This window comes from Falco peregrinus, chromosome 5 (assembly GCF_023634155.1).
Source record: "Falco peregrinus isolate bFalPer1 chromosome 5, bFalPer1.pri, whole genome shotgun sequence".
Taxonomy (NCBI): Eukaryota; Metazoa; Chordata; class Aves; order Falconiformes; family Falconidae; genus Falco; species Falco peregrinus.
The window spans coordinates 71,785,138-71,807,119 of NC_073725.1; the positions used below are offsets into that span (position 1 = coordinate 71,785,138).

Consider the following 21,982-nt stretch of genomic DNA (forward strand, 5'->3'; position numbering starts at 1 on the left):
TGCCAGGCTAAGGACAGCCCTCTATCAGCTGTACCCCATGTTGTACTCAATAGGCAGGAGCTTTTTGCTACTAACAGCATTAGTTTTGCTTCTGATTATACCCTTCAATTAAAGAAAAAGCATAGCACTAAAAATGCAAGTCAACATCTTACTGTAGAAGAAGGGGACAGGACTTTTTGTCTAGGCCATTACTGTCTTGCATATAGGTATGAATTCTCAAGCAAGCTTACTAGGCCTATGTTACTTAGTTAATCCATATATACAGGGACAAGAAGCAAGTCTAATGCTTCCTATAGAGCTGAAGAACTTGGACTTCATTATTTGTAGCTTAACTCAGGAAACAGATTTACAGTAAGCTGCCACTGGTGGCTCAGTGTTGTTCCTGCTCTCCCCAAACCTTGTGAGGTACAGGACTCCCCATTTAACACATCTTTTTACAGTGCCTATAGCTAAACTATAACATAGATCAGGAAATGGAAGGTATGTCCTCATTTGGAAGGCTTTCACCATTGCTAGCCAAGAACTACAAACTGACCAGCAATCTCCCTTGCCCCTATCAACATGTGTTTTTGTAGGAAAGACTGAAACTTATCTTGTAGTAGTAACAGTTAAATCAAGAGCATTATCTATAAGATACATTAACTGAATTCTATAGTTTACGGTTTGTCTGTAGACTAAAATGCCTTTTTACAACAGGCTGTTAACATATACCCTAACTCTTAAATACCCAAACAGGGGGTTCTAGGAAAAAAAATAATCATACTAGTTGCACTTAATCAGTTTTAATAAGTAACCACTTCTGCAGTTTCAGCATGCAGACCTACAGAAGAGAACAGCCTGCTCTACTGCCACTTCAAAGTCCTGGAAACCTTCTGGACCATCCTTGAGGGTTCAGTATCCATCATTAGTTCCCAGGTTGGAATCCATCAAAACGGCAGTTTCCTTGCAGTAGCTACATAGAGAACCGTTTTAGCAGCCAAAAGCTTAATCCACATAGCTGCAACTAAAGGAAATCACTTCCTTTCTTGTAGCTCCTTTGTTTCCTCCCTCAGCAATACTGAAGGCTTATACCTTCTTTTCAGAAGTATTCTGCATCAGTCCAATAAACTGTTAAGAGTAGGAGGTCTGACTTGATGGCTGTACACTCAAGTTAGTAGCCAAAGCAAGCTTTAACTGCAGATTTGGTTTTGAAGGTCTGGAACCTCATCTACAGTTGCGATTCAGAAGTCCTCTTATGGGTTATACACAGTTGCATCATATTATTCCCATATGCTGTGGAACACAAAGCAAAAAGCTTCTGGCAGCCTATTTACAGTTCACAGTTGTAAAGTAGTTCACATTACAGTAGTAGCTCCATCAAAATAGGCTCAGCTAAACATTCAAGTAACAAAAAATGTTAGTAGTCTCTTCACACCAGTATATCCCTGTGTCCACTGCCAGCAATGGACATTATGCCAGGTGAGTCAGCTCCTGTCATAGAGGAATTAGGATACACAGTTGATCCAAAGTGCAACTTCTCAGTGCATGCAGTTGCAGCTTATTTAATCCTCATCAAGGTGTTTTCTGATGAGTAGCATGCCTGTGACCAGGTTCTTCACAGTATAGAGATTCTTCTGTTGGTTACACATATCATAAGCATAGTCCATATACATCTGTTGCTCCAGGTTAGCTATGTACTTCTGTGCCATTTGGAGTTAGCTTAGCTTTCCTCTCTACACAAGGTCCTTTAGCAGAGTACTGCACCAGAAGAAAGGGCTCTTTGGTTTCTCCTTCACCCACAATGCTTTCCTCATCTTCAGACTGGCTGATCCTCTGCAGACGCAGGTAACACCAGCAGCCCAGTATCAAGGCACCAAGAGCCGCTATAGCAATCAAAATAACAATAACAGTCACCACTCCAGTGGTGGGGCTATGATCCATAGACATGGTCAGTATTTCAGGTTGTCTGACTTCTTTAAGGAAATTTTGTCCTCACTACAAGGCTTGCTGCATCTTCAGACTCCTGCAGTGGAAAAACCAGACACTTAATGAAGTGGTGCAGTTTCACCATATTCAGCATCATTACATTCATCGTTGGTATCCTTCACCACAGCACATGACCCTCTTGCATTGTGCTTTGAGCTTCTCACACTCATACCATTTTTACACATTTTAAGCTATTTCTTCAAACTGCTTTCAAAGATGCAGGTTTCTAGATCAAATTAACACAAATGAAAGCTAAACTTATTTCAGCTCTTGACATGCTTGTCAAAATAGCTCATGGTCAGCCTGCTAAGAGGTAACAATTTTTACTAGGAGACAGGAGGTGAGACAAGATACATACACACTGTATGGAAGTTACAGTTTAGTGCAGATATTTAAGACTATTTAATAGAAATGCTAAATCATGAATGAACTCTCACATCCACAAGAAGGTAGCAGTTCAGCTACCTTTAGTTTTCCTAAAGGAATCCTACAGAAACAGTATATCTGGGGTTTAGAAGTCTGGCCCTTTTTAAAGTTTAATTTACAAACATCCTTCTTACATACTCATAGTTCTAGGATTGGTAAGCTAACTGCAGAGGTAATTGCAATGCTAATGCATTCCTATAAGCCTGTCCGTAACACCGCTCTGTTTAGAAGGGGTGACTACTAGGTAATTAATGGGTTGTTCATTGAGCTGGTAAAAACAACAGATGTTGCTTTATATGGATTTTTCATAAGAAGCAGGTAGAGCTAGATTTATTGAAGAGTTAACAAAACACAAGGAGAAAATTGCTATTTTACACTTCTGCTCCTCTTGGCTTTCAAACCACAAAGGAAAGGTAGTGCATTACGACTGCAGCTGAAATTGGAACAGAGGCAGCAGGCAAGAAACTAGGAGACAAGAAGAGCTTCAAGACTTCCTTAGTCTGCTGCAGTTTTGGCAGGACAAAAAAGTAGAGGGAATGTCCTTTGCTACTGCCACTTCCAAATTCACAGCACTATTTAAAGGGGTCATGTCGGCCTTACCTTAAATTTCAAAGTTACTGTTTACAACTTTGTTAGTTTTACCTTCCTCCACTTCAGCTGGGACATAAGACACAGCAAGTCATTCATTACCCTTTCTTTCCAACTTACCCTTACTCTTCAACAAGTCAAACTCACTGAAGTCTTGACCAGAGCCAGCCCTACCCAGGAACTAATTCTGTACTGCTGTAGGGATCAGGTTAGCGCTCAGTGCTACGATTTCAGGTATAACAGATACAGTCCCTAGTGGTTTGAAGGTCAGCTGCATGTGCTGCAACATCTGCATTTCACCCGACACGTAGCCACTGACCAGCAACAGAATAACAGGAGTATCTTCTGGCTGCTGCAAGCACCCGTCTATGGAGGGCCACACACATTTCCAGGAAAGGCTCTTCCTCACCATCCTTGTTGCAGTCTCAGCTGCAATAGCAGCATCAGACAAACCCCTCAGAAGTCAGTCTGAGTCAGAACTATTATGTTATTGTGAGTGTTCTCTACTGTACTTTCAATTCTCACCAGCATTTCAACATGAAAGAGTCAAGGCAATTACAGTGCGGTACCTCTGCCTGACAGAACTCAAGCTGGAGACCCAAGTTTATTTCCTGACATCTCATGAAATGGCAGACCCCCACACACTGTCGCATAGCCATTTCAGCAAGGACACATCCACTAGAGAGAAGGTCAGCACAGGTGTCATTCAGGTCCAGTGTCACAGAGCTAACTTGCACGCACTTCTGGCTACATTTCCAGCCCTGTAAGCTACAGCCAACAGCTTATAGCATACCCAACACAACCAAGTCCTGCAGACCCAATTTTGCCCAAGTAAGAAAAACAAAACTAATCACACCCTCAGCACAGCTATGTTCCCACTGCAGCCAGAGAGGCATATGATGTTTGTCATTACCATCTTGGTTCTGCAATGCTTATTCAACACAGGGCAATCAGCTGAGGGTGATTAAGAGTGACTTTCATGTAGTTCATTTTCCTCAGGGCATGTCTGAACTGCAGCACTCTTTGATCAAGCCACAACAGTACAGCATCAGCATAAAAGATGGTTTACCTTGCTTCTCAGGCAGGCACTGCATGTTCACATTAAGCCCTGTTCTGCAGCTTGCACAACTGCTAGCAGCAATGACAACCTACTAGCACTGTTTCTCTACAGCAGTTTGGTGTAGCACATAACCTTACATTAGAACTAAACAGTTACCATCGCCTAGAAAATGGCTTTTAAAACTGGAAATTAGTATTGCAAATGCTGCCCCTCTGCCAGACTTCAAGTGAGCAGACTGCATCAGCTGTTCAAGGTATGAAACTGCATGTCACAGTCCTCTTATCACCAGGATCTTTACGCAAAAGGGCCTCAGCATAATAGCTAGCAAGGCACCAACCTTCACCAGCAGTCTTGAGAAACAAGTTTGAAAGCAAGAGCTAGATGTTAGGTTCAGGTAACAAAGGAGCTACATGTCCTTGTATGAAGGCCTCCATAGTACTTCCTTAATTCTTGTCTGCTGTTCTTGGACACTTCTGTTTAACACTACTGCTTATGCTTGAAGCTGTGAGGCAATTCAACCCGAACTGCCACTTTTTGGAAAAATCCTGACATTAAACTACACAAAGGCCAGGCCCATGAATCCATTAGCCTTGTTTCTCAGCAGGCACTGGGAAGAACCTTGCAGGCCCCATATGCACTCCGTGAGTGGGTGACCAGTCACTGGCAGCTCCCACACAGCTGATGCTTCTAGAATATATGAAGTTCTACAACAGATGCCAGTCAGGAGCATAAGTAGAGACTTTCAAGGTGCAGAGCTGGCCAGGAAGAACATGCTGATTACTTTGGGTATGACAGCTTTGCTTTTTTATCCTCTGCTCTAGCAAGTCAACTCAGCTTAGTCATGACAGCTCCTTCTAGAATAAATGCATATGAATCCTTTACAAGAGGACAGACTTACCTGGGAGATCATCTACTCTTGCAGAGGTATTCTCCTAACCTTACACACAATTAAGAACATTATCAGACTCATCCTTCCAGTCTAAGGTTTCATTTGTATTCATTATCACCAACTAACTGAACAGCTCTTTAAGACAATGGAGATGTTAACAGTAGTAGATATACACAGAACAGAAAGTTGCAGGACCTGTCCTTGAGGCAGGGTATTATACATGCATGCTTCACTAGAAAGTTACTTCTAGCTGGGTTAGTCTCTCTTGTGTCTCAAGTGATTTTGCTTTGATATGGCAAAGTAGAAAGTGTTAGAGACTGACAACTAGGACCTCCAGGATGCATGAGACCAATTTACCCTTATTAAACAATTTCCAGTCCAAATCCGAGTGCAAGACAGAAGCTTACAGATTCCTCTTAAAGATCATTCTTGGCCAAAGCTATAGGTTTTCACCTTTACAATTCTGAACGCTTTTTTGATTCAATTAAAAATTCAAGGGATCTGCATCAGTTTGATCTCTGGGACAAAAAAAAGCACAGTAATCTGTGTGTACTGCCCTGTAAATTCCCTTTCTCTAAGCACAGAAAGGGATTGAAGTTGCATCAAGAAGCACTTTCCGGCTTCTATTTTGAAAGCTCCTCACATCTTTGCACCACACCATACTTAATGCTAAGAACTGTAGGAGAAAACAAGCCTACATATCTTTGGAAGGATTATTCCATGGACATTCACCTTATAGGAAAAGGACAAGTAGATAAAAATTCAAGGTCACTTTCTCAAAGCACTTCAACTCTACTTCTCAATGAGATAAAGCTAGATGTAGAAATAATTTCTCCTGCAGACACATATCCTCTTCTTCCCTCTCAAGGAGTCTGGAGCCAGCACCCTATATAAAGTCAGGTATTTGGCATCTGTATGTATTTAAAGTGGCACAAGCAACTAGCTATCAGTGCATGATAGTAACCAGGACAATAGCACTATTATTTTATTAGCTTTGGATAGTTCCAGTGTTCTGCTACTGAAAGCTACAGTGTTGCTAGCTCATGCTGTTCTGGCTTCAGGTCACTGTACACCTAGAGCTAAAGCTCTCTTGCAGTCTTAATTCTATCCTTAGCACAGTACATTTACATGTTTTAACTATACTAGTAAGAACTACCTTTAGTTTCTGTGTTGTTTTCTAGATGCAGAACTCCAACCTCACTGCTCTTCCCACCAGCAACCAATTGAAATAAAGATTAAGCTGTCTTCAGAATCCGTTTCTCGATGGGAGAAATACAGCATTCTGTAGATCCTCTTTAAATTGATCTAATGGAAATTACAAGTAGTTTTCAGACTTTTTTTTCTGTTAAAGCATACCTGAGCTAAAAAAGCCCACAAGCGTACCAGGAACAGCACCAACTTCATGTCTTGTACTGTAGAATATTAAAAGCTGCAAATTCCTGATCTTCAAAAAGATTGCTGACACCATCCCACCATCCATGTATACTTGGTGGCGCTTCTAGTGCTATACCCCTTCCCATCACACTTGCTATCAAAGCGTCTAAGGATATTTACTCATTAGAAAGATTAGTCAGATTCACTGGTGGGAACTGCAAATAGCCTCTCTCAGTTCTTAGAGCAATCAAACAGTGAAAACATCAGCTATAAAACATTTTTCCATAAATAACTCCTCTTCTTTTTTGCCTAATACCAACTTCTACTCAGAACATAATTTCATGACATTTTATTATCCAATTCAGAAGCTCTAAGTAAAGGACAAACAGAAAAGACAGTTTAAATTGCAGAAGCCTGCAAGGGGATAAATTCTATGCGAGGCTGGTGTTAGTTTCTAAACTGAGTTTTTCATGATGACAGGCATTCTGCGAGGCTGGTGTTAGTTTCTAAACTGAGTTTTTCATGATGACAGGCATTCTGCTGCTAAGTTTGCTATCATTAATGACTGCATGCTGTTTCTGAAAAGAAATACTGCTACCACAGAAGCCAAAGCTATAGGAACATGCTTCAAAAAACATGTAGTTACCCAAACACACCCAAGTCCTTGAGCAGTTACATTTAAGGTGCAAGTATTAAGCTTCCATGTTAAAACCTTTAAGAAACAAAGTAACAGCACTTTGCACGACATGCTACTAATTTTAAGAAATGCTTTTCCCCTCTATGTGCCAGTAAGGTCACTTTTAAGGATTGCTGCATACTCACCACACGAGCATCCTTATTGCCAAGGAAAGATGAGAGGAAAAATCTCTGCAAAAAACACAGCTGTAATTCTGCCATTGGCACACAAGCATGTACAGCACCCAGACTACCCAGCCATCGGGAGTTAGGCCTTTATAATACAGGAGTGCTCAGGCTTCACCATTTCCAAAAAAAGTGGGGTCACTGTTACTCTTAATTAAACTCCAGTTAATACCACCTCTTTCTGATAAAGCCAAGTTACTTTGCACAAACTGGGGCTTAGCCAGAGGCTATTTTAGAAGCAGGGAGCTGTTTAGTAGAAGCCTCCAATGCAAGTCATCTTCTCCTCCCAACCCTTATTGTACTTGTAATGAGGAATAAAAGAGCAGGGAAGGCAGCTAAAAAAAAAGGCTTTTCTGTGGCTAATTAGTTATAGACAGCTTAGCATTCAAATAACTTAGAAACACTCGAATGAAAACTGATACCTGACAGCACTGACTGGAACAGCAGTTCGTTTCCACGAGGTGTAGCAGCACCTTACACTTAATCAAGAATCACTTTTAAAGCTTCACACCAAGCTAAAACCACACAGCAGTTAATGTTTTACAGAAAAGAGGGGAGAGCAGCAGTCCGGGAAGTTTCCTGGACACAGCAACACAATTTCAAGAGCAGGCAGACCTCTTCAGCAGCACAGCAAATGGAAGAGGTTTACGTTGTCACTGGCCATCAGGCATGTCAGCCACTTTATGCAGAACTAGAAACTAGTGTTAAGACCCTGTTCAGAGGCAACTGCATAGCTGGCAAAGCATATGTCATACTCTAGATGTGTACCTGTCAGTATTTCATCTACATGGAGCCGCCAGAGATCTGCCCTGGTAAGATAACATGGTCACGTCTGACATTCAGTTGCCAGAAGGAACATGCTGCATATATCCTGTGGCAAAGCTTAATTCTTGACATAGTAAAAAAATTGCTGAGCTAGCAACATCAATTCGCCAATAAAAAAGTTTTTTTCTATTTATACATTCAAGGTAGGGCTTTGTCGAACAGCAGCTCGATAGCAGCCGCACATTTCTGGTATTCAAGCTGCTGTTCCGCCCGGCTGCAGCCCTCAGACGCCTGGCACGTACCTGGGGCAGTGGGTCAGAGGCCCGGCCAGGGGTCCACACTCGACTTCACGATCACCTTACTAGAAAAGCGAAGGTCACACTGCTTTTGGATTTCATCTGGCAGGCCTCCCCTGTGGCGACGGATCACATCAGTCCCCCGACGCTCTGCATCCCGAGCGAGTCCCTCTTGCTCCTGGCTTCCCGGAGTTACACGAGGACGGGACCACCAGCTCCTGGCCGGGACGGCCTGGGGCGATCCGCTGCCCCTCACCCACCTGCTAACCAAGGCAAGAAGCTCAAGTTGTGCCGAGCTCCTCAGGTCCGTTCAAAGGCAGCGCCCGCGGCCAGACGCCCGCAGCGGCGCCCAGCCCGGGCGCAGGAGGAGCGGAGCCGCCCCTCGCCCCAGGCTCGGCCCCAGCTAAGGGCAGCGCGGCGGGCCCGGCCCACGCCCGCTCCGATGCCGCTGACAAGCCGTGAGGCATCGCCTTATGACTGCAGCGCGGCGGCCGCGCCGGGCGAGCGGGCCGAGCCCCAGGCCGGGCCCGCCGCCGGAGCCCCAGCGCCGCCCGGCAGCGAGGCGGGGCCGGAGCGCAGCCGCCGCCGCAGACACAAAGAGCGGCTCGGCCGCGGCGGCGCCGGCGAAGGGGCGGGGCGGGCCCGGGGTGGCACAGGCGGCCCCACCGCCGCTCCAGCGCGACCCACCCCAGCACGACCCTCCGCGCCCGCTCGCAGCCCCCCTCCCCCCAGCTCTCAGGCTCCGCACGGCGCCCGCCCGCCCACCCACCATTCGTCCTTACACCGAAACGCCCGCCGCCGCAGCACCACCGACACCACCGCAGGCGCGACAGCTCTTTCCCCGCCCGCGCCGCCTTATATCGGGGCCGGGCGGTGCCGCGCGGCGGCCAATCGGCTCCCGGCGCGCAGGGCCCAGCCAGCAACAGCTGACGGCCGGGGCGGCGGCGCGGCCCTCCTGCCCCCCCTCCTCCCTCCTCCCTCCGTCCTTGCCTCCCGCCTCCCTCCCTCGCTCCCGCCTCCCGCGCTCCCGCCCCCCCCCCCGCGCTTCCCGCCCTCCCGCTTGTCGCCCTCGCTTCCCATGACAGCGGCGGTGGGCGGCCGCCCCGGCGGGGAGCGAGGCCGGGGGGGCCGAGGAAGGCGACGCTGAGGTAAAGGACTCCCCCAAGGGGGCGCGCCACCTTCCCGCCGCCGCCGTGGCGCTGCCCGGCGGTGAGGCGAGGGCGCGGGGGAGCCGCGGGCGGGCGGGAAGGCGCTGCACCGGGCAGCCCCGCAGCCACCCCCGCGCCGGGCTGAGGGCGCCGCACATCTCTGCCGCGGCCCCAGCGCCCCCTCTGCCAGCCCCCGCGGGGGAAAACCCCGCAGCCACCGCTGCGGCCCGCAGGAGGTCCTTTCGCCGCCCTCCGTGCGGAGTGTGGCGGGGCTGCCGAGCCGCCCCGGAGCCCCCGTGGTGCCGGGTGAGGCGAGCGGGCGGCCGGGCCGGGCCATCCCCCCGCCGGGGGTCGGTGCAGGCGGCGTGACGGGTCTCCCTGGCCCTCAGTGATGTCTGCTTGAACTTTCCCGCGTGATCCCGCCCCAGCGTGTCCGTTACATTTAGTCATTCACCCGGTGGCGGTCAGTAACTGTAAATGCGTGAGGGAATTGCCTCTTCCCGCCGAAGCCGGTCCTGAGTGGGAAGGTGACGCAGTACTGCAACTCCTCGCACCTGCTTCAGTTGCTAGTAACACAGATCCCAGCTTGTCTGAGGTTCATCTAAAGTCTTAAGAGGTTTCTGGCAAAAGGTGCTGTAAGAGGATAGACTGTGACAGAAGATCAAGTTCCGAAGTCACCATGACTTTATCTAAACACCTGGTTTATGATACAGATGCTGGTTTATATCATCGCAGTGGTTTCACTCCGGCCAGCAATGCAGCCCCACACAGCCACTTCTTCACTCCCCCTACAGTGGGAAGGGGGAGAGAATTGGAAGAGTAAAGTGAGAAAACTCACAGGTTGAGGTAAGGGCAGTTTAATAGGCAAAGCAAAAGCTGCACATGCAATCAAAGCAAAACAAGGAATTCATTCACCACTTCCCATGGGTGTTCAGCCATCCCCAGGGCAGCAGGGCTCCACGACATGTAACAGTTACTTGGGAGACAAATGCCATCGCTCCAAATGTCCCCCCTTTCCCTCCTTCTTCCCCCAGCTTTACATGCCGATCATGACATCGTACTGTACAGGATATCCCTTTAGTCAGCTGGGGTCAGCTGTCCTGGCTGTGTCCTCTCCCAGTTTCCTGTGCCCCCCAATCTATTCACTGGTGGGGTGGGGTGAGGAGTGGGAAAGGACTTGGCTCTGTGTAAGCACTGGTGGCATAGAATACCTGATACCACAGCCAGTTTAGAACATTTTAGAAAAGTCGTTGTTTAATGTAAAATTAATGTTTTATTTAAGCTTTGGATCTAATGAGTGTAGCCACAGCATCAGTTTCTATTGTTTTATGCATCGACCATTATAGAAGAGGTGATAAAGTACTACTAAACGCATTCTTAAAAGTTCAGAATCTTCTTTGAAAGGAAGAGCAAGCGCTGATACTGTGGCACTTTTGTTGCTAGTAACTAATGGTCTGGGTTGTCTGGGAAAGCACCATTGGCCATAGCAGTAACTTATCTGTCAAGTGAGCAGATGCAGAGGTAGCCTTTTGGTTAGCACTTTAATAAGATATCTGCATCCCATTTAGATATTTGAATCTTGAAGGCTATAGAGGAATGAAGCTGGGTTAATTAACAATATACAGCTGTGGGCTGGCTGCAGCGGCGGTGGGTTGGCTGATGTGGATAAGGTGCAGCTGTGGCTGGTTCCTGCTAAGTAGTTAAATAGCTGTAAGGGGTATGGAAGAGGAGCAGTCAGTGAAGAGAGATCTGGAAGAAGGAGTGAGTGCCCACCTGCCTGCGCTCTGGATGTAGGAGAGACAAGAAGAAGGATGCAGCAGAGGGACTGGCCTGAAAAAATATCTTGGACAGTAGATGAACCTTAGAAACCTTGTGGGGGATTGGTGGCTGGGAGCTATTTATTGAAGTTAACTTGGTATGGGATGGTAAAAGCCTTGTTGTAGCCTACTAGTTTTTTTGTGCTGCAACAGAAGGCAATGCCTGTTTTACTTACATAACCATAGATATAGACTCCACTGTATATGAGTGCCCTAATCCACTTCAGTGAGAAGGGTCATGCCCTTTTGTACAGAAAGCATGAATGCAATTCCTTCAGGAATACCCACCTTACCTATTTAAAAGAAAACCCTCAAATGACAGTTCTTATGTGACAGCAGTAATAGCAATGATGAATTATCTTATTCTGATTAGTGCTGTAAGTGGTACTTCATGCTGACAGCCTGTGGATCCAGGCCAGGAGAAAAGGATTGTTTAAAACCTATCTGAGCATAAGCTTAGCTTCAGGCTTCTGAAGGCTGAAGCCTTTTTTTTTTTTTTTTTTTTTTTTTTTTTTTGCATAGAACCTAACTTGGGACAAGAAATGTTTCTGCTTGCATGTCTTCCTTCTGTCTTGAAAGAGGAGCTTTTATATGTAAATACACATACAATCATTAGAAAGGTCAAACCAGTGCTATATGTCATATTAACACAGTGAAGTCTCATCTTTATTTTACTGCAACACAGCTGTCGCCTATTTGTTTCTACTGCTTCAAAATACACAAAAAGAGAAATGTATTGTGTCTTGCTGTGTTGAAACATCTTTGTCCCATGCTTTGGAAGCTGGTTTTGTATCTGAAGGCTGATGAGCAAGGTACAAGGCATTTCCTTTCTGCAGCAGTTGTGTATAAAGCTTTATGCCAGAGTTATGAAGCCTACTGAGAAAAGGCATCTGGTAATAGTGCCACCATCTCAGGCTCGCTCAGTGTGTCTGGGTGTATACAGACAGCTTCCCATCCTTCCATGTTATTACTTTGGATCCAACAGTTATTTTAAAACATGTTATTTTACACACAACACCATAGATGTTGTCATGAAATCAAATGTTGTTTTGTAATTAGGCTGGAGGAACCGTCTGCAGTAGACATGAGAGGTGACAGTTTTCTAGCTGAAAGATCTGGTTAGTGTAATAAACTTTGCTTTGCAGGAACAGTGTTTGTTTGGCACTGTAGGTAACTGTGTTACTCCGAAAAATAGATTCTTTGGTATACATTTGGAAACTACATTTGGTAGAGTTGTTGAGCATTTCCTTTAATTACACTTTACCATAAAGATTTATGCAACAAGACTGGAGGCAGAGCCAAAATTTTAGTTCTTTTTCTTATCCATGGAAAAAGACCACATACTTTATCTTCCTGCATGCAGTAGCCTTTTCCCCTTCTTGATGACTAGCACGCTCTTATTTTTCTGTCATCAGTACTGTAGCCCAGAATATGCTTTTACTTTGGCAAAGCAAACTTTGTTTTTTGTTGGACAAACAGTCTGCAGTCAGCTCCTGACTAGTTTCTTAGTATGAAACTGAAGAACTGCAAAAATGGATACTACTAGATCATCCAGAGCTTAGCCTCCCTCATAGCCTGCAGATACTCCAGAGGAGCAGGGACCAAAATTAAAAAAATTGTCTTAAAAACCGACTGTTTGCTAACCATTAAGAGTGTGTTTGGTTGTTGGGTTTTTTTCTGTTTTTTATGAAGGAACATTTCCTGATAAATGGGGTGATTGAGCTACTTTTGGGAAGAGCTGACTGCATGAACTACTATAGCATAGTATGGAAATATGTAAAGAGAAAGGACATTACTTTTCTTTCCCTAGATAATATTAACATCATGGTGGATATATTAGGATTATAAAATCAGTAAATGTGACACCCCTCCCCCCCTAAGAAATCAAAATACTTTTTTTTCCTGGTTTTTTCTTCTTGGTGATTTGGGCCAAATTTTAATCTATTAATTCCTTTCTCTTTAAAGCTTGCAGAGGCTTACAGTACTTCTGAACTTCAGGCATTTTGTTCTTCCTTTTCTGTATAGAGGTTTCCCAGGGAATCTTCTTGAAGAACTTCCTTGTGTTCCTCCTGTCCCCACCTTTTCCAGAAGAGAAGCAGGTATATAGGTTTAAAAAAGTACCCATTCGTCCAAATCAAATAATTACAGTATTAACACAACCAAAATTATTTGGCTACTAAATCTCTTTCATTTTCATTTTCTCTGCTTCATTTTTGTTTATTGATTTATTTTTAATATTACACTTCCAGTTCTCCAGACCACAACAGACTTCCCTAGGAAAATTTTATAAGTAATACCCAAATGTCTTAAAAAACCTAAAGAAAATTCCCTCTGTTTTTTCAAAAAAAGACAACAAACTGAAGCTGTGGTCACATTTTTCCGCATTTTCACTTACCCATTATAAAGAAGGTGCCAAGTTTTATTTTTATGAGTGAAAAGAGGAAGAAGAAAGGAAACAACAGATTCACTTTCATAAGTGAATCCAGAAGAGAAAGAGCAGCACAGGGAGAGCAGTGCTGAAAAGATAGCTGACCCTAAGAGTTCACAGCCTCTAGACTATGGACCCCCACATTTTACAAAGTATCTTCTTCTTTCTTCCAGGTATTCCAAAATCCAATTGTAAAGAAGTCCTAGTGTATATATGTGGGTCTTCTTAATAATAAGACCTTGGCCAGTTTTGGAGGTACAGCCAGGTAAATACCCCATCCTATACACTGGAACCGAAGTTTTTCTCTCTCAAGTTTACCAGTATAAGCACATTTGATCAAATAAACAAACAATGGTTTTGAACATCTACCAGGTTTTTAGCTCTCTCCTTGTTTACTGCTTCCCTTACTTGGGCCTTATTTCTTGTCTGGTCTTCAAGACATGTACTGAATATGTTAGCTGGGGAAACCCAATTAAAATCTGTCTAGATTGCTACTTTGCCTGTTTAGAACACATTTTTTACCTTTTCAGCATACAGAGTAGAAGCAGCTATTTGGTCCATGTGCTTCATGGTGTACTCGAGCTACATTCATATGGAGCTAGAAATTCATATTGGAGTGATATTGTTTTGAGGCTGGGTAGTCAAATCTTTCATAACTTCTTGACAGTCTTACTAGATTTTATCACCATAGTTCTGCTTTTTACAGCAAGCACTTCCTGAAACAGTGTAAGTGCACCCATGCAAATCATAGTTTACACCTATGTATTACATTTAATGTGACTCCTTTGCGGTGGAACATCTCTCCAGATGAAGCTGAGTTTAAGCCTTCCCTACTACAGCCAAGAGGAAAAGAAATCCCTCGTTATCTCAACATTTGTGCCAACTTGCCTTATTTTGCTTTGATTTTCAGGGGCACTCCTGAAACTGAATCACAGTAAACAGTTCAAACTGGAAGTCTCAGCCTTTACTGAAAACCAGAAATCACTATATGACTGGTACCTATGAAGAATAGAAATCTAATTAAAACACTTGTTACTGCACTTAATGATTACAGCTGCTTGATGTTGTTAGAGAAGTTAGAGGTGATTTAGAGACAAAATGTTTTTTGAGTGATGCAAACAAGGAAGGTGGAAATTGTCTAGGAACCTACACCCAAATTGACAAATCAATTCAGACAGCTCCATCTAGTCCCTTGATAACTCTGGTTACCACTTTTTTCTGCAAGTTTCCCGGTAAATTTTGCCTGGATGCCGTTGTTTACTCCTCTGGGATCCTGGAAGGCAACCCACAACCTAGGAAACAGAGGACAGGAATATTGCATCAGAACAATCAGAACATTTAACATAGGCAATATTTAATACTTGAAGTAGCTATTTTATTTATTAGTAGGAAAGACTATTATATATAATAGTCTGATTATGAGTAATTGTTTTAGTTCCAATTAAGATCTTCAGATTAATTTCCTAAATACCAGCAATTACTCACTATACTAGAAGCTGAGCCATAAGCTGTTCTGATGCTATTTGTGCAAAGGTCTTAATTCTTCTTTGCATCCCTGCAGCTTAACCTATCTATGATCTCCCCTCTTCCTTTTACTTCCATTGTTTTATGTCTCAAGTAAAGATATTTTTATCTCCTTTTTAGGATTAGGTGTACTCTCCTACTGAAAATCTGCAGCTGGACATAATCTGAACTGATTCTGCTCTGCAGTAACTGCATTATACTGTGTTAAATCCTAAATGTCAGAGTGCATTACTTTTGCTACATTATAATTATTGGTAGTATTCTGTGGCCAGTTTAGGCACTTACAGGGTATTAAGTGGAAGTTAGCTGTGGTAGATGGTGCACTGGTCACCATGTCTCCTGAAGAAGGCCAGAAAGCTGCAAGGGTACCAGAGTTCAAGGTGTGAATCTGGGCAGAGTACTGTAGTTGCAAACATACGCAAATCCTTGGGGGACAGGGAGTTTGAAGACAAAGTAATTTAAGGTGTTAACCCTGCATAGCGAGCAGTGCACAAGAAGCATACATTTGTGCTTTTGGCTGTTTTGCAAGTAAAATTTTACATCCTTGTTTCATCAGCTAAGATGCTTATTTGAGCAGTGCCAACTCTCTCCAAAGTTCAAGAAGAGGGGTGCTGTGAGCGCCTGTGATCCAGGCCTATAATCTGTGGGCAAGGAGCAGAACAGCTTTTTCTCTAGTGACCTGGTTGTCTTGTTGACTCAGCTTTTAGGGAATTTTGTTTTTATAAATCTTTTGAGAAATGCAGGTTAAGTGGTATATGTCAAAAGTTCAGTGTAAATTTGATTTTTATGATGTTTTTGTTTGGAATAGCTCTAGTTTAGAAAATCCTTTATTGCAGCAGAATTAACGCACTGGTAAAGCTGTTCCCTACAAAACAGTTTACAGTAGCTGTCAGCATCAAATGTTTTCTAGGCACTACATTCGCCGCCTAGCAACCATGCTAGGGTAATCTTGCTGCGAGCCATCCATGTGTGCAGTCCTGTCAGATAAAAGGACTGTGCTGCAGGATTACCCACGAATCATTAGTCATTAATGACAAGATATCTTTCTTATAATACAAAGTCCCTGCAGATTCCCTGGGGTGAATGCAGACTTCAAAACAGCATTACATTTTTCTGTAAAAGAAAACCTATACGCTATTCCTTATGGTGAGGCCTCCAGACAGCAGTTATTCCCTGGAAGGCAATTTTTTTAGGAAATGTTTGAACTTTTTTCTTCCACTGTACTTCAGAATTCCAAAACTGTACATGCATATTCTTTGAAGCTGATATTAATTGCTGTAAGAAATCAGATCACTTTACTACATTGAAAAGTCTGTTAGCCTTTAAAGACATTTATTTATTCGTGTCTGTTCCCTAGATGCTCTTACACCCTGACTGAACACCTGCTCTCTATTTTAGAGATCTCTGTCTCTTGAAGATCCTCATCTCTACTAGACCTTTTCATGAAGGTTATTGAAGCTATACTAATAATAGATAGTCTGGATAGCCTAGAGCTCTCTGGAGCTGGACAGCGTAGTTGTTTCCATGCTAGCAGCTGGCCTACGGCACTGGCTGAGTGCTAGTAGAAGACATCATGCTGTACTGGGGCTTGTAGGATATTGCAAACTGAGTAACAGAACATATTGTGAATGGTGCTGCTGGAGAGGGCAGTTATTTATGAATACAGGGAAATTCCCTTAATTCCTTTAGGCTTGTGAAGAGTCAAGAACTCTATGGTGAGACTATTAGCAGCAAACCCAGAGAACAGTTAATCTGAAGAACAAGAAAAATGTTTAAAAAGCTAAAGGAGAATACAGAGCACTAGGAGACCATGACAGTGCTACCCCAGCAACTTATGCAGGTTATCTCAAAACCAATAGCCCCTTTCCATTTTGCTTGTTGGGGCACTGTAACCATGGAAAGACTCTGTAGCTTCAGGTGGGGTATAGGATATGAAGTGAAACAGTCGTCTTGCATTAGGTATATATTATTTTAACAGAAAAATCCACAAAATTTCTAGGTATTCAAACATGAAAGGTGTTACTAAGGTCGAAAGCATACACAAAACAAAAAGTTTTGCTTTCTGTAGTGTATGGTTTCCCCTGGAGCTTATTTCTTGTCAGGTATCTGGGTAGGGCTGTGACCGGTGTGGTTATTTGTATCTCCTATTTCCATTTTAAGTCGTGGCAGGTTACTTCTGTTTGCTGGAGTGTCAATGTGTAGTCAGATAAGATGCGTGTCTATGTATATGGCTTAGATTGTATTAATAGCCTTAATTGCTTTTCAGTGTTTTATTCAGATGACTAGTTGTTACTCAAGCCTGCGGAGCAGTGCAGAGCATCTTCAGCGTTCATGTCTGTGTTTCAAAGATGCATTTAATCTGGCTATCAGTCTTGAATAATATAGAGGAAAAAATTAACAGCTTTGATGGAGTTGCTATTCCAACCTCTCAGGATGCAGACAGGCCTGAAATGCTCTTTCTGTGGTTCCTCTGGTATATGACTAAGTCATGCATTTTCTGATTGTTTAACGGGATGATATTTAACTAAATACAGATCAACAGCTGTAGCTGAAAGACCTACAATATGCTCAGATGGCTGACAGGAATGAAACTTAGATAGTGGGTCAAAACACCAGAGAATATGTGACCTCCAGACTAGCAGGCGGTACAGTTCAGAGGGTTGAAAAGCTTAAAAGAAACTGTTGGGGAAATCTATTATACAGCTCTTCAGCCATTCAAATGCTATTTAGGTTTATTTGAAACAAAGAAAAACAAGAACTATTTGGAATAGAAATCAGTGTATTACCTAGAGGCACAAGGGAATCCAGTGATTTTACCTTTAACTTGTGACAGTGCAGACCCTGACAGCCAGTTCTGAAAAAATTCAAATTGGAAGTGACTCAAAAGATTATCACAAACCCAGCACAGCACTTAGACTGGGTTTACGGCTAATTTCAAGACACTTGGAAAGCCTCCTCAACACAACTGATCTTCTTTTTACAACGCTGGGCAGAAATGTAAACTGATCATTCTAGAGACCTGTTCCATACTGCTGAATTAATACAAAAAAGCCTTGTAAATGCACACTCTGACATCCAGAGTGTCACCTATAGACATCTATAGCATAGATGTGCCAAGAATAGGAAGTTGTTAATTCTGTGATAGTAAGATGCCAGACAAGGCAGTTGGTGAGATGACACAGATACCTAGGTCTACTGAATCTCCATTTTCTATTAGTCTCCTCAATGCTCAGGCTCCTCGTGGTTCCTTCTCAACTGCATCACCTCATCTGTTGTGCTTGTGGGGGCTTGAGAGTGCAGCAGTACCAGCCTCAGCCTTGTTATGTGTGGTCATGCCATATCAAGTGCTTCCAAGCACTCCCTCTTGCAGTTAGAATCAGCTTGCCTAGGAGAGAGCGCTCAGGAAAATTAAATGTGCAAATTTAACAGGCATTCATTTGCTTCAGCTCAGTGTTCAGTCAAAGATACACCCTTAGCTAAAGCTCGCACCTTCTCAAAATCAGAGCCTGTGCCACAGAGTCACGCAAATTAACTCCCTCAAAGTTTTAAGCAGTTTTATGTCTGTTCCTCTCTGTCCTGTGAAGCTGGGTAGCAGCTAGAGGAAAAGAGGGAACAGAATGGCAAGTGAGGGAGAACAAGGGCCAGCCTTCCATATTGCCTGGCTTGCAGAGGAAGAATCATTCTCTTGCACTGACAGGGAAATAATATTCTCTGAACTCGTCATATTTTCTCAGGGCTACAATGTTCACTTAACAGCATTTTCCTGCTTTAAGTTCATAACCCTGATGACTTCTCACCCTTGCAGAAAAATGACCCTCTTTGCTCTTGAGTGGACTGCTGCTCAGTATGCATTGATATGTATGCATTGCAACCTCTTCTGCATCTCATGTCACATTCAGCCATATTCCATTTTATTGCTTAAAATCCAAGGAGATTACATTAGATGTCACACAGGCACGTGGTCTGAAGTAATGTTACAGTAAGAATTCCTAAGTCACTTTTCTCTGTGTCTTTCAACACATTTTCCATGACAAATTGATGAAAGTCTTCCCATATGTTACTGTAGACCTTAATAATATTAGCATGCAAGTCAGTCTTCTGGACATTTTGTTTGTTTTGCATGCTGAATGGAAATATCTGAGTAAGTTGTTCATTTGTTACAGCATTCTCCACTCAGCTGCATTATGTATTTACCTTAGCTGGTTTGGTTTTAGTTTGTGTTCCTTTATACTATGTGAACGTACAAAACCTTTCTGCGTTATTTTCCTGGTAGTTACAGTTTTCTGTACCTATATGCTTTAAACATCTATTTATGGAATTATGGTTAAATGTATTACCTAGACATATGTGCAGAGTGCATTTGGCAGTTACTTGGTTTTGAATTGCTTTACCACATTACATATAACTGCTATCTATGTTGGTATATCATCACTGTAGTTCTGTAGAACTATTCAAAGTTACTAATGCTTGTAATCATCAACAGTTAGTCTCCTGCTACCAGTGTTAAACAGATTAGTATTGTTCTTTTTGTGAGGCAAAGTTGCTACAGATGATAAAACCCCGATGGGTACGAGTTTACAGTTTTGAAGTTCCACCTGTCGTGGGCCCAACTTCGTGTTTAGGGTTGCATGCCAGAGATGCTGAGTGCAACAGCAGAAACATAGAGAAGTTGTGGGTATTCAGTACTTCTGAAGAAAGTCTATTGTACTAAGGGCTTTGGTTCCAGAAGCCAGGCCTGCTGTAGGTTTCCAAATTTCCTGGCAACACTTGAGTTATAGAAGCAAATTGTCCTAGGTCACATAGGAAATCTGTGCCACAGAACCCAAATCTCCTGATTCCCATTTTCCCATAAGTATGCTAAATATTATTTCTCCTTCATTATTTTAACTGTATTTGTACAAGATGTTTCCTTTCTTTTGAGTGAATATTAGAACTGATGCATTGACAGAAATTGTATCAGCAGTCCAGTAGCTATTTTTGGAAAATACTTATATTCAAAAACTATACTTGGCATTTGAAGAGTTTTGCCAGCATTGCTTTGGAAAGTTGTGGTTGTAACCATTGGTATGGTTCATGTGATTCCTTTACCTCCCATACTTCATAAGGAACACATCAACTGTTTCAGTGTAGTTCATATTGAATATGATCTTCAGAAGAAGAGAAATTTGCCAGCTGAGACTGCATCCATTTATTGTGTTCCACCTGCTTTTTCTGACGAACTAGATAGAAAATTTCTGTAGCAGTCCAAATTACTCAATAAAACACACACACAAAAGTGTAAGCTTCCCAAAGCATATCCTTTTAGTGGTACTGTTCAGGCAGACCACAGAACACTGGTTTGGAAATGGGGCATATTTAGGAGGCTTTCTGAAAGTTAAATTACTAGTGATGTTACCAAGGCATCTAAATGGGTTCTACTCCTTGCAGTAAGAAATAGATGTGAGGAAGGTTAATATAACCAGAGAGACATTTTGGACTGAACAGACCCTGTAATAAACAGCAAGAAAACTTTCCTGGCAAAATAGTGGAATTTTTTACAGTGTTGTTTTTTGAATTTGTCACTTTTTTGCAAGCTAATGAGGCAAATGCACCTATATAGCTATAAAATTGTCTTCTGCTTCCTGTACTTAGTGTTCAGGGTTTGCAAGCTGTCTGATCTGTACTGAAAAGACACAGGTGTTGCTGCATGCGGAATTATAGGGGGTTTTGTCTGCCCTATTCCTTCACTTCTCTCCTTAGCACAACCTTCGCAGGCTAAATCAGTTTGCCGTTATGGTTAACGTCTCTTCATCTTGTGTGGATATTGTGTACATGAAGATAAATGAAAGGTTTTTTTCTATGAAAACTTTTGATTTATGAAATTTTAACTGTAAGAATAGTTATCTGTTCCTTTATTTTCTTCAGATTTTGTTCAGGGATGGAGTTTGTGCCTTTGTTAGGGAAATTCACACTTATATTAATTAACCTTTTTTCTATGAAATGTTCATAATGTTTAACAGATTAGATGAAGTGCTGTCTCTAATACACTGAAAAAAACCTTCTTGTAGATACCTCTAGCCAAGCAATGCTTGAGCAGTGTCTCACAACTGTGGATATTTTTCCAGCCTTTGAGTTAGAATGAGATGTCTTTCTCTGCTGCTGCATTTCTTTTCATGTATAAAGTCTTAATAAAATACACAGTTCTTCTGGGAAAGCTCGTATTTTAGTGCCAGATGAATTATTTATGCACCAGCACTTACAGAAATGGAATTTCCATACGTTGCTATACTGAAGAAGAATAAATACTGGCTTTTAAACTTACACACAGAGAGAAGCAGAAAAACAACAAATAGTGCATGAGAAGCCTGTAAAAGTTACTCTGTCTGAGATTAGGCATTTAATATAGTATTGTAGTTTCTGTTAAACAGTTCAGCTACTGTGTGATTCACTTAAGTTCCTGAAGCAGAAACACAGAATTTACTACAAAATATAAGTTCATTAAATGTTTTAATTTGCCCAGCTGAAATACTAATACAATTAATCAACTATATATCTGTAAAGATGTTTTTCCTTTAAGTGTGACTAGAGAAAGATTTTAGAAGAAAATGTTCCATTATGTGTGTAGAGACAAAATTAAATGCATACACAAGCCTTTGAAGTAGGCAGAGAACTGGTCATGGGATAATAGAATTAGATAATGTCACTGAAATGGGAGTAAGAGTCCTGCAAAATATGGGCATGATGTAGGCAAGTATTAAGACAGATGGTGTTTAGCTACAGATACAGACAGAGCCTGCAGTTTCCTTATTGCAGTAAGGTCACAGTCCTTATTTGGATTCACTGAATTACAGGTTATAATTTA

The 21,982-nt window shown here is 42.7% G+C and overlaps 2 protein-coding genes and 1 long non-coding RNA gene across 6 annotated transcripts in view; 1 reads left to right on the plus strand and 2 right to left on the minus strand.

The window, feature by feature from the left end:
- Positions 1 to 7,113, plus strand: part of TXNDC11 (thioredoxin domain containing 11) — a 42,262-nt gene extending 35,149 nt beyond the window's left edge. Inside the window, exon 13 of the mRNA XM_055806566.1 lies at positions 6,110 to 7,113. The gene's annotated coding sequence lies outside the window, so the exon portion shown is untranslated. The remainder of the gene's footprint in view (positions 1 to 6,109) is intronic.
- Positions 470 to 9,162, minus strand: SNN (stannin). Of its 4 annotated transcripts, XM_055806570.1 has the most exons (4): positions 9,007 to 9,058; positions 8,231 to 8,487; positions 7,125 to 7,169; positions 470 to 2,002 (listed from the first exon to the last, which is right to left on the minus strand). In XM_055806570.1, the coding sequence occupies exon 4, from the start codon at positions 1,924 to 1,926 to the stop codon at positions 1,666 to 1,668; it is 261 nt and encodes an 86-aa protein (XP_055662545.1). In that variant the 5' UTR covers positions 1,927 to 2,002; positions 7,125 to 7,169; positions 8,231 to 8,487; positions 9,007 to 9,058; the 3' UTR covers positions 470 to 1,665. The 4 variants fall into 4 exon arrangements, with proteins under 4 accessions (XP_055662545.1, XP_055662543.1, XP_055662542.1 ...); XM_055806568.1 differs by lacking the exon at positions 7,125 to 7,169 and having other exon boundaries at positions 8,231 to 8,484; positions 9,035 to 9,162; XM_055806567.1 differs by lacking the exon at positions 7,125 to 7,169 and having other exon boundaries at positions 9,007 to 9,051.
- Positions 9,163 to 9,386: 224 nt separating this feature from the next.
- The window catches only part of LOC114014044 (uncharacterized), a 70,020-nt gene continuing 57,424 nt past the window's right edge, over positions 9,387 to 21,982 (minus strand). Inside the window, exons 2-3 of the long non-coding RNA XR_003557385.2 lie at positions 14,768 to 14,909; positions 9,387 to 13,268 (exon numbers count right to left, since the gene is read on the minus strand). This is a non-coding gene — a long non-coding RNA (uncharacterized LOC114014044). The remainder of the gene's footprint in view (positions 13,269 to 14,767; positions 14,910 to 21,982) is intronic.

Coding starts and splice junctions, on each gene's coding strand:
- SNN (XM_055806568.1), bottom strand. CDS start 1,926: ATGTCTATGGATCATAGCCCCACCACTGGAGTGGTGACTGTTATTGTT.